General features: G+C 43.0%; 1 protein-coding gene across 16 annotated transcripts in view; it reads right to left on the bottom strand.

Moving 5' to 3' along the window:
• Positions 1 to 12,723, bottom strand: part of PKP4 (plakophilin 4) — a 252,775-nt gene that overhangs the window by 28,464 nt on the left and 211,588 nt on the right. For all 16 annotated transcript variants that reach the window (XM_033860144.2, XM_033860143.2, XM_073807691.1 and 13 more), the window contains 2 exons: positions 12,084 to 12,216; positions 10,534 to 10,747 (listed from right to left, as the gene is read on the bottom strand). In XM_033860144.2, coding sequence (XP_033716035.1) covers positions 10,534 to 10,747; positions 12,084 to 12,216 — 347 coding nt within the window. The remainder of the gene's footprint in view (positions 1 to 10,533; positions 10,748 to 12,083; positions 12,217 to 12,723) is intronic.

The raw sequence follows: 12,723 nt of genomic DNA on the forward strand, positions 1-12,723 counted from the left end.
AGTAATTAAAATACCATTCACATAAATCCTAGGCCACAGAATTTTGAAAGAGTGCACATTTAAAACTAGCATTATAGCTATTCTTACAGCCAAATGATAATTTCATAGTTAAATTAGAAACTGATTTTACTTGATTAATTAAAATAATAGCACCATTTGAAAAATGCATTTCTTAAAGGACATTAGAAAACCAACCAAACAACATTTTGAAAATGCTATTTCTCTGGTAGCATAAATACATAACAGCCTATGCAACTGTTGTTCTTTCTTTTTCTGATATGAAAGAAATCTAAATCCATTAATTTTTATATAGTATTCAATTTTTGCTGCTTCCTTATTATCAAAAAAATACCCAAACAAACAACCCCTCCTCCCGAAACTGCACAACACAAGGGTTCATGGGCAACGCAAAAAAGAAAAATAAAACAGCCAAAAAAGTGCTAGTGCAACTTCAAATATCACCACTGGACATGCCCCTGCATTTTCTTTCATGAGTTGGCCTCATGCTCAGTGTCTGTTCCTGACATTCTTGTTTCAGACATGCTCTTTCATGAGATGTCCACGAGGCGCCCAAGGCTTAGGGGTGTGAAGAGCATTAAATCAGAGAAGAGACAACGAGATCTTGGCCGCATCATTCCCTGCACAGAGCAAGCATCATGATAAGTCACTATCATGCTTCAGCTCTCTGGGGGTCAGAACTGCCTGGTATATATGTTCGTCCCCTCCCGGCTATTCTGCATCCAATGGGCTGCTTGGAACAGGCTGGTGTCGTGTATACCCACCCTGCAAGCATTCTTGCAGGGGTGGAAATATTAGACTAAAAGTGAAAATATAAAACATCAAGGCTGCAGATTGCATATAAGCGTCCAAGCATGTGTGCTTCTCGTAAACCCACAGTCTGTGGATAACAAGGCAGGAATATGGGCCTTTGTACCCAGGGCCCCTGTCTGCTCCTAGCACATGCCTCCATCGTGGTTCCCGAGATGGTCTCTGGCTGAAACACCCAGGATCTAGCAAAAACACACCTCCGTTTCTTCTCTCTGGAGCTGCCCCGAAGCTCTTCCCTAACCCCAGTAGGGTTTTTATAAACCTCTGCAACTTTCAGTTGGGCAGAGTAATGACAAGATGCTATGGCTACTATATCTTGTCACAACACGGTCACCTGCATCCCTGCCCCCTTCCGGCATTAAAGCTCTGTACCTCATGCCTTTTAGACACATGTTACTTATACCCAAGCACAGCCTAGACATGCACTGTCCAATACAACAGCCACTGGCTGCATGTGGCTATCGAGCGCGTGCAATGTGGCTGGTCCAAACCGCGATGGGCTGTAAGTGTAAAATACACGCTGGATTATGAAGACCTGGTATGAAAAAAATGAATGTAAAACACCTCATTGTTTTTATACTGCTTACAAGTTGAAGTGATATTTTGGAACTACTGGGTTAAACAAACTACACTATTAAAATAAACACATTTTTCTTTTTCCTTTTTAATGTGGCTACTAGGAAGTTCAGAATGACATGTGCCCTGCGTTTACACTTCTACTGGAAAGTGCTGGTAGGGATGTTTTCATGCCAGGCTCTAAGGGGTACAAGTAGGTGAGCCCTCTGCTCCCAGGAGGCCTTGCCACAAATAGTTGCAGCACCAGGCAGCTCTGACAAAGCACCCACCAGTAGGAAGAGCAGTAAGGCCAGCTCCACAGAAACGCCAAGCGGCAGGTACTGTGTTTCTCACCGGGCAGCTGGTACCGGGTGAGGAGATTTGCCGGGGCTCACAGAGCTGGAAGGAAACAAGTGGATCTGACTCTGGAGCCCACACTCACTCCTGACCCCATGCTGCCTCTCCCTGGATGTTTTTCTTAGCAGGCAAACCTCTGCCTTGGTGTGGAACTGGAGAGCACTGCGTTCGAGCTGGCGTGTGAAGGGCAGAGGCCAGGGAGAAGCAGGCTGGGGGGTGACCTCCTAGCTGCGAGGGGCAGGAGTGGGGAAACCTTGAGGCTAGGCTTGGCCCAGAAGGTGAGGGGAGGATAGGGGCTGCAGATTTGGACCGGCAGCTGGGGAAGGATGGACTGCAGGGACAGGCATTATCCCAGGAGGGGACAGTGAAGCTGGTGGACCAGGAGGGGCAAAGCCTGTGTCCCAGGACAGTAGGTCAGGGAGCATGTGATGAGGGCCTGAAGGAGTGCAGAGGGGATGGGAAAGCAAAGAGGAAGGAGAGTGAGTGCTTGTGATGAGAATTTGGAGCCTGACGCAAGCTGAGGGTGACGTCAAAGATGAGCCAACAGTTCACCTCCTGTGTGAGAATATGGTACAGGTAAGAGAAATGAGGAAATCAAGAGGGTAGCGGGAAAAAGGTAGTGTGAGAAGTGTCTGCCATTTTGTGGCTTCAGGTAAATGACTCAAACTTTCCACCAGGACTGGAATGCTGTGAATAAATTGTGAAACTGAAACAGAACTGAAATAATGGGAAAGCAATTATTGTGAGAGTGGGACAAAAGGACTGTCTTCAGTTATAGAAATGCCTTTCTCTGGATAAATTCCCAGGAAAACAAGTCACAGTGGTGGATAATCATTTCCAGGGTTCCCAAGATGAGACCATCTCAGCAGAGGTTCCTGAAAACGTGTGCAGTGAGCCGCAGAGCACCTGAACGTGCAGTCCTGGAGCTGGCTTACAGGCCCGGCTCCGGGCTTTCTTCTTCCTGTACCCCTGCTGCCAGGCTAGGCTTTGCTACACTCCTTGCTGGTTGGCACAGCTGGCATCTTAGGTGGTGGGCAGTGCAGCTGCCCCGAGAGCTGGGGTCCTGCAGGGAGGCCTGGCCTGGCCCGCCTGGTGGGCTTGCCTTGTGTCCCTCGTTGCTCCCTGAGATTTCCGGCCCAGCTGAGGCATCCTCCATGCCAGGCATGGGAAGGCAAAGTCAGGCCCAGCTGCGGTCATGGTGGTCAGGACCTCGGGTTCCCACCGCAGTGAGTGAGGGCTCAGGTGATCTGAGAGAAGGAAGCTGCCCAGGAGGGGGCTGTGTGGAACCGAAGACTTGAGCTGGCCGCAGACACTGCACACGGTAGGGCCCCAGCCTACATATTCAATCTGAAGGGGACTGTTCCCGCTGCTTAAATTTGTCCCCAGCCGAAGCACCTGAATGATAGATCTTTATATTTTCAGTCTTTAAAGAACATAAGCCTTTGTTTCTGTGATTTTTCAGGTACAAAGGTAGATCACAGCATCTTTGAGAAGATCTATCGATTTCTAAAGCTCCGTTTATAGAGCCACTTTGCATTTCACCGTATTTTCTTACCTAGGTAATTTCCCAACTTCAGGGGCAGGTTGAGAGGATTAGTGACTTCATGGAGGCATACAGTCCTATGTACCCTGGAAAGGCATTTCCTCTGAAAATCAATCCGTTTAAAATTCAGAACTGCTGACTAAGCATTGCCCGTAAGGCACGTAAAGGATGATTCTTTCTGTTAGCGGGGAGTTTGTAAAAGCGAACGGGTCACGCGAAGGGAAAGCCCCCTGGGAGAACTGCTCTGATGCAGAGGTGGCAGTGGGAGCAGTGACCCGGCCACCCTGGGTGCTCTTCAGGTCGTTTCATGCTCTGACAGAGAATTTATTTACACTACCACAGAGATTTTCCCTGGGACAAAGTCCCACAGTTGCAGGTTCCACAGCTGACTTTTATGTGTTCCAGGAATGTGCTTATTCATTTGTAACGGCACTAAGGCTTCCACTTTGTCATCTGGTCCGAGCAAAAGAAGCTTAGAGACGAAAGTGCCTCCAGTCCTAAGCCATGGGAGATAAGACAGACTCAGAAACTGCAAAGTACCCGAGGGACCCAGCTGGGGTCTCACGGGAGATAAGACAGACTCAGAAACTGCAAAGTACCCAAGGGACCCGGGTGGGGTCTCACGGGAGATAAGACAGACTCAGAAACTGCAAAGTACCCAAGGGACCCGGGTGGGGTCTCTTGGGCACCTCTTTTTGAGAATTTCGTCATGTGCTCTCATCCTTCGCACACCGACGTGCTGTCTAGTTTACTGAGGGAGTGTCATTACGGGGCCTGTCTTGTGCTGAGAGACCCCACCCTGACCACTGGCTGACCACCTGAATTCTACAGGAACCTCTGAGTCTCCCCACTTGACTGCCTCATCTTACTCGGCATTCGGAAGCCCGCGCACAAAATAGAATGTCATAGTCCACTTCCAAGGGCAAATCTTCTCATACTCAGACTGTGAATCCTGAAATACTCACAAGACTAAAATCACAGTTCACGTGTTTTCTAAGCAACCTGAAGCTTTAGGATTACACCTGATCATTAGTTTGATGTGGCTGTGCGAGTGACCAAGTTCAAAAATATTTATATACCCGGGTGAAATTCAGAGACTAACTGAGATATTATGGGATTTTTTTTTTTCCCTTTTCCCTTTCTGGTGGTAATTTGAGAGAATAAGGAAAATGACATGTGAAAATGGGCATTTGCACCCTCCCCCAGAGTTTGGGGATGGGTCAGGGTGGGCAGAGGCAGGGAAGGAAGAGCTCCAGCCTGCATGGCAGAAACCCAACCTCTGGACTCAATCTCTTTGTATCCCAGTTTCTCATCTTGTACTACAGGGGGCAGAATAGAAGATTTCTTTAGGGCCCTTTCCATCTCAAAGTTCTGTGACTCTGAATTAAGAGTTGTTGCATTTACTAAACTATTTTTGTTTTGTTACCAATGAAACTTTTGTCATTTTATTTCTCATTACTAATTTTTATGGTTTGAAATGTTCAGTAAATAGGAGAGTGCACGTTCCTCTTGCTATTATTTTATACAGAGGGCCAAGTGGTAAGGATCCTACTGACTTGGGCTCGGAATTGGGAGGCGATGTTGCTGGATTTCTGAAAACTACCCATGAGACTCCTGACAGCTCTTAGGGGCCCACAAAAAGCAGGACAGAAAGTAAGAGGCCAACTCCTCTCTGCACCAGGGAATAAACGACTGTTTTGAAGGCACCTTAGTTAGGCCAAGGGGACATGTTTAGTAATCATTTCATTCTGTAATGGCACATAATCATCCAAAAGGCTGAATGCATGTCCATTAGGTTCTGGCTCTTTATAGGATGTCCTGCTCTTTGCTAAACTTGAGCCTGGCCCATGTACCCTTCTTGGCACCCAACTATCATTTTCTTATTAATTTACTGTCTAATTAGAAATAAGGAGCTAATGATCAGGAAGGGAATACGCCTAATTTCACGTTCTTCATAGCGTCTGGAATCTACTGCTGGCATCCAAACATTTTAAAATAAACAGTGTGGAAATATTTTACTTAGCCATATGGAGGAATAATAATCTCTTGCTAAATTGGAAGGAATGTGAATATAGCAGTCATTTAAACAAAGTCCATTATTATTCAAAGGCTACGTTTTGGTACTTAATACCAGTGTTAATGGGGTAAGAGAAGCATGATAATTTTGGGACATCTGGCTCATTAAAGGTAGGCCTGCAGATTCTATGCAATATCTTCAATTTATATAGTTTTAAAAAACAATGCTTTCAGGATGCTCAATAACTTGAAACTCGTATATCCTAGCTTAGAAACATATTTAATTATCTTGAACAAATGAGTTCAACATACCTCTTCTAGTGACAAGATGTTCCCACTTTCCACCCATAGTTTGTGGCCTAGCAGACATTCATTTTATAACCCAACTGGGGAACAACGATACTCCATCCAGCTTTCAGGTTTAAGCACAATAAAGGTAAAAAGTACCTTTGGAATAAAAACCTCAGCCTAAGCACCTACACGTATCAGCAATTACCGAAAGAAAAGCTCATTAGGTTCCAACCTGGAACATGTTCAACACAGTGAAGAAAACACAAGAATCACGTCACATACTAGAGAACTATTTTAATTAACAATGACAGCCACACTGTCCTGGGAAAATACACTGGGCCAAAAGTATTTTTCCTTCCTACCTCTGCAAATTAAGATGTGGCCAAAAATGCAGGCCCTGGGCAGTTATTACATTTAAAGCAAAGGCAAGACATCTTTTAAAAAGAATAGCTAAAATTTCTGCATTGAAGTGCGTTAAAAATGCCAGACTGAAACAAAGGGAAGTGCAAGAAAAGGCTTTGAATTAATAACGAGGTTGAATTACTTAATATTAAGGACAACAGAATACCTAGTTTCAAGGGGATAGTAATTTCTTCAAATAACACAATATTTTGAACACAATGGTTCACGGTGCTTTAACATTTCATGACCCTAAGTTGACTACAGTTTACAGTGAAGAACTCTTAGGCCGTACCTACAAAGGCCAAGCATCGTGCAAGGTTGGCCAGGGCCAGAGTATTTTGTGGAGACACTGGAAGAACATTAAATTTGGAAGGATATCTTCTAGGAGATGGGCAGCTGATAGGGAATGGTGGGTGATGCAGTCACAGAGCACCCTACTACCCATGTTTGGAGCAGACATGTTTCAATGAAAATGGTTCAGACGGGGACATGCTTTCCTGGTTAGGAAAGGTCTGGAAGGCTGGATTTGGGGCTAACTGGTCTTCTCTTGTAGGGCTACTCTTAGGCAAAATGAGGTCCTGAGGGCTTATCTTCCTTGCCTCTCAAGTCATACTTAATGTCTTCTTGTTGCTTTCTGGACAACTGTGCTGCTCAGTCTTAATCCCACGAAGTAATGAGCCCCCTATCCCTGTGGGTTCAAGCACATGGTGGGCAGCTACTTTGTGTGGAAGCCGTACAGGGGCTCCATGTGTTGGATGGCTGATTGGACAAAGTGAATTTGGAGGTCCCCTCCAACCTTGTGATTCTGTGCTTTACAGACAGCGTATGAGTATCTGACTTCAGGAATAGTTAATGAAAGAGCTCAAGGTTCTCTTGATTTTGTCATTCTTTAAAATACATCAGGGATTAGCTGCTCTTAAAACATTACTGATCATCAGTTAAAGTTGGTACCACTAAATTCTAGAACTGAGAAATGTGAATAAATAAGTTTTCTTGCCTCCATAAATCTTAACCTACAAATACATGTATACATGTAATACACACATGACCCCAAGCAACTATGCTCGATTTATTATGACTTGGTAGTTTCACACTAGGTAGATAGTGTTTAGGTACAAATCAAACTTGGGCTGACGTTTAGCATTTTGAAACTGGGAACTCACTTCCGAAGTCCTCTGGTCCAACTCCTTTATATATTGGCATTTCAGTGAATTGCTTACACACACTACTGCCATTCCAAAGCAAAGACTACTTTTGAAGAAAACGTTTCATAAGCAATCCGTCCACATATCAGTATAAACTGTTCCAGGTAAAAGTACAGAGTTATAAAACAGTTCTTAATATTCCCTAACCTATAAGTATGGCCAAAAAATACTTCTAAAAAAAGCCTAAAAGCTACAGGCAGCTATTTCCAAAAAAGAAATATCAGAGGTTGTTGCTAGTTTTATATTGGAACTGATACAATCTATTAGGGAAATAGCTTTTTGAATTATGAAAACTCATATCCTCTTTCAAGGTCAAGGTCCAAGTCTTAAAACTTTTGTGTTCTCAGCACAGTTCTTAGTACTGTTCCCAAACAGAAATGAAGATATATGCAGTGAAACATCTAAATTAGCACTCACATCCAGAGTACGCACCAGGTAAATTAGCACATAAAAGCCCTTAATAGTAAAGTCTGGCTCTACTTCAAATAAATTTGATTTATTCTAAAATAAAAAAAAAAAATCACCAAACTTTCATACACTTCTTGTTTATCACTACATCATACAAACTCCTTGAGCTCAGTTCATGAAAGACACTGTTAGAGTTTCTCCCAAGGATAAAACCTCAGAAACAAAAATGCAGTCAAGACTTCTTCCTCCCGTGGGAAATTATGACAGAAGAAGAGAAAAAAGCTGCACATCAAGGACGTAAGGACCAAGTCATGATAAATCTGCCTAGTTAATCAAAACAGAACCAAATCTAGTAGAAGCTGTGCTTCCAAGGTCAGGTCGACCCTGGATCACTGCTGATCCCTCAGGGAGCCTGCACACATCATTCTGCAGCCTTGCTGGCTGCACAGGTGTATTACTGGGAGAAATTACTTGAACGTTCACAGAAGAGTTCAAAACGATGGGAAAGAAACATCAAACGAGGAAAGAAAGTACTCATATACTGCAAATAACACTGTCTTCCTAACAGGGGGCTTAGGACAAATATTTGGGTGTAATCACAGTGATTGTGCTAACTTCTAGAATGGATATGTCTATAATTTTTTTGCTTAATTTTATTTAGCTTGTTCTAATTTTCATTTCATACACACAATACAGAGTATGTAAATGTAAATAATTTATTTTTTGGTGTGAGAGGGTTTGATGCTTCAAAAGCATTTTATAAAGAGGGAGCTAAATTGATTTACTAATAAATCAATATGTAATTGAGATGTGTTAAAGCATTAATATTCAAATTACATTAGGGCAGGCGGTCCATTCTGGAGTTTAAGATTATATATAAAGTGCATTCTACTTTTAGTACGTAATTTTCATACCTTTTTCGAAGTACAGGGTACTTATTTTGAACATGAATATCTTATGAGAAAGTTGATTCCCCTTAACTAAATATTAGATTCAAGATGGTTTGCTACGTTCCTAAGTATTACTGAATAACAGCTGACAGAACCTAAAGCTCTGATTTCATAGTGGAAGCTAGTGGAGAATGGGATTCACTTGGAAGAAATGTCGTTAAAACATTTTAAATTAACTATTTCAAGCATGAAAAATAGCATAGCAAATATAAAACAAACACCCAGATGTCCACCACCCCTAGCTTTGTTAAATACAGTTGACTTTTGAACAATATGGGTTTGAACTGCACAGGTCCACTTATATGTAGATTTTTTTCAATAGTAAAAACTATAGTATTGCACAATCGGTGGCTGGTTAAATCCACAGATGTGGAATCGTGGATACGGAGGAACTCCATATACGGAGGGCTGACCGTAAGTTATATGCAGATTTTCGACTGCACAGAGGGTCAGGGCCCCCAACCCCCAGGTCGTTCAAGGATCAACTGTATTAACATTTGGTCTTCTTTGTTTCAGATTTCTCTTTCCTTTTAAAGAAGTGGAGCCAGATTATACTCCTCAATGCCTTTTTCTCTACCCGCACCCTGTAGAGGTAACCACTATCTTGAATCTGTCTTTTACCATTCTAATGAAAAATTTTACCTTTATTGCATGTGCCTGTATCAAAAAATAAAGATAGTCTCAACCTGCATATTTTAAACTTTATACCATAGTGTCATGCTGTGCTTATCATTCTACCAATGTTTCTAGAGATTTATCTATGTTGCTACAGATAGCTCTAATGCACTTATTTCAGCCCTTCTATGTGGTTTCACTGTGTGAATGTACTGCCATTTATTTAACCGTTTTCCTACCAATGAATACTCAGTATTTCCCCCTAATACTCTGTTATGAACAGTGCTGTCATTAATCGCCCTCCTGCAGAACTGTTCTCTCAGCTTGACCTCAAGACAAAGCATCACTCAGTTCCTCTGGGACTCTCACTCCCCACGTTGGACAATCGTGGCCTGGCCATGAAATATTTCTCTCATTGTTTCCTCTTCTCCACTGCCCACCCCTTCTTTCTACCACTGATACAGTTCAAGCTATTATCTCTAGACTACTGACCTCCTCATAGGCCTCCCAGGTGCCAGGCTCATCTACTTCAAATCAATCCCCCAACCCTACTGCCTGCTGGAAGAATGCATATAAAAGCCCAAACTAGCCACGCCATGCCCTGTAATCACTCCCACTGCATGTGGGACACAAGTTCCCCAAACCAGGCCTGTGTTTCTCTCTGCTCTTGTCTCCTTTCAGCATCCCCCTCCTGCTGGCAGCTCCGCCTGTATAACCCATGCTGTCTCCGAGCCTCTGCTTGCGACTGGAAATATTTCCCCTGTATACCCAGCCAATGCCTCCTCAACCTTTAGGCCAGCTTTGGTTTCACACTGACCAGAGAACTTCCCTACCCATCTGCCGTGCTCCCAATGCAACCTCTACGGAGTCCAGCACTTGGACGTTTCACTGACATTCACAGAAAATCACTTGTGTTCCTCTGGAATCGAAGTGCTACTTGAGGGCAGGGACTGAGTTTTATTCAACTTTACATCTCCAGTACCCAGAGAAGCATCTGAGATACTAACAGGCTTTCAGACACAGGCTGAACTGAAGTGGAAGGTAGCCAATCCATTAAGTACAGTTTATTTTCATAAGGAAGGAGAGCCAGTCTATTTAAAACAAGTAATTACTACGGAATATGTAATGAAAAATGACGTATTCGGCCCTCGGTGACAAGACATCTGTTAGCTGATACTTATGCACTAACAAGTACCTTCTGAATCATTAGATTAACTTACACACAGCCTTTGTCACAGTTGTGAGCACTGTATTGTCACCTCCAACCTAGAACCTCCAAGTCCTTCACGATGCCACCATACATGGGCAGAATCTAGATGGTTTTCAACATCTCCTCCAAGACATGATCACATTCTTTACCCACCTGTGACCAGCTCCCTTACTTCTGCATCAACAGATTTTCTCAACAGTCGCAACAAGGCAGGTATCCCACCAACATTCTTCATCGCGATTTTATTTTCATCTGTAGACTTGCCAAAAACAAGGTTTCGGAGGGCACCACAAGCATTCTTCTGAACTTCCAAAACTCTGTGGTCCAAAAGGTCAACCAGATGCTTGATTCCCCCTAACCTACACACCTAGAATGAAAAATATTAGGTACCAGGCCTAAGTGACATGTGGTCAATCAGAGATCAAACAAAAGTCTGTTATGGAAAGATCACGGAAAACATACAACTCCAGATCATTTCAAATGATTATTTTTTATTCTAAAAAAATACATGTTCTATAAATTTTAAGGACACACTCTAAGATGAAGCTCTTTTCACAGGTTCATGGCTTAAAGAAGGGAAGGGAGACTTAGGTGGCTTAACGGCCACGCGCAGGTAACATGGTCATACGCCAACCCTCCAAATGTACACAGGGATTATGCTGTCACTTCCAAGTGAAATGCACAAATACACGACCACAACAAAGCTGTATGCAGGGTCGAAGACAACACAGGAAGAGATTTTTTTTTTTTTTTTTGCGGTACACGGGCCTCTCACTGCTGTGGCCTCTCCCGTTGCGGAGCACAGGCTCCAGACACGCAGGCTCAGCGGCCATGGCTCACGGGCCCAGCCACTCCGCGTCATGTGGGATCGTCCCGGACAGGGGCATGAACCCGCGTCCCCTGCATCGGCAGGTGGACTCTCAACCACTGCACCACCAGGGAAGCCCCAGGAAGAGATTTTTGACTGAAGTCGTTTGCTTTCTAGAACTGTTTCTCTAGGTGACTCTCCCTAAGTTTTCTTCTATTTGTCACTTCATTAATATTTATGTGAATATTTTTGGGCTTTATTTACTGCATTCACCTTTAGTCTGTAACTGTGTGTTGTTCTAAATTTTAAGGGGTGAAAAACGCGTAAGTTCCATATGACATTGCAGGAGGGAAAAAGGTCTAAAATGTTAAATCTAGCCAATATCAATGACTCACTATGTTTCTGTAAAAGCCCCAAAAGCTTAAAATCTGAAATAAAATATTCCTATATGTTCGGTATTAGTAATGGTTATAAATCCTTTACTTAATTGTGTGTTGGCACCGATTCTGACCAGAATCTCGTAAAATACATGAGTTCACAAGTACATACTATAATTTGTATCTAATAGATTTATAGAAAATACTTTTAAAATGCAGGTTAAATTGATTTTGTTTCATGTTTTATGAATAAGCTAATGAGTGGACACCTGATTTGAAAATGCTAAATGTACTTCAAGAAATAATCTCATCCCAGATTTTCCCAAGAAATATTGAAATGCACAGCTGAGAAGTAAAAGAGTCACTGGTATCAGAACACCCCTTGAAAAGGGCCTCTAGATCGCATCTGGTCATTTCTTAAGCACACAAGCACGCAGCTGCTAAACGGAAAGGCACTGCTCGGCCCTCCCCATTCCCCACCCTGCCAACTCTGGGCATCCCAGGCACTGGTCCTGTACCTCTAGCTTCACTTTGTTGTCGCCAAAGCACAGGTGTTGCAGGTAGGCTGCTGCGTTTGCCTGAACTGACGGGAACTGGTGCTGCAGCATGTGAATGACTTCAGGTAACTCGGGATCACGCCAGGCAAACTCCCTGCACGAGAAAAACGCGGCTTCAGAAAGGAAGGCCCGTGTTCTACCGATACACTGAACAAAACATTTGTCAGAGAAGAGAGCTCAGCGGAGACAATGGGAAGTTACAAAAATCCTAAAAGAACTATATATATATATATGTATGTATGTAAATAATTTTTATGCACTGATGAACATATCACAGATGCTTATGATCTTAAAGAAATCATGATGCACAGATGCAGAGAAACATTCAGGGTAGCAAAGAGGTTCTTAATATGGGTAACTTTTCCATTCTTGTTTTCCTCCTCCTGATTCTAATTTTACGCCTTTCTACCTATGTAAGAAATTCGCAGGTGTGAGGCTCAGGTAAACAAGTGCACTTCAGCTAGGTGAGATGTCACTCCTGAGGAGGGAGGAGCAAAAGCCAGTGGAAATACTGTGTGCCTGATGATTTTTAAGAAATTTAATATATATGGTTGCTCTTGATTATAAGAAACATAAAACATGATAAAAAATGTTTCTGCAG

Source organism: Tursiops truncatus, chromosome 7 (genome assembly GCF_011762595.2).
Source record: "Tursiops truncatus isolate mTurTru1 chromosome 7, mTurTru1.mat.Y, whole genome shotgun sequence".
Classification (NCBI taxonomy): domain Eukaryota; kingdom Metazoa; phylum Chordata; class Mammalia; order Artiodactyla; family Delphinidae; genus Tursiops; species Tursiops truncatus.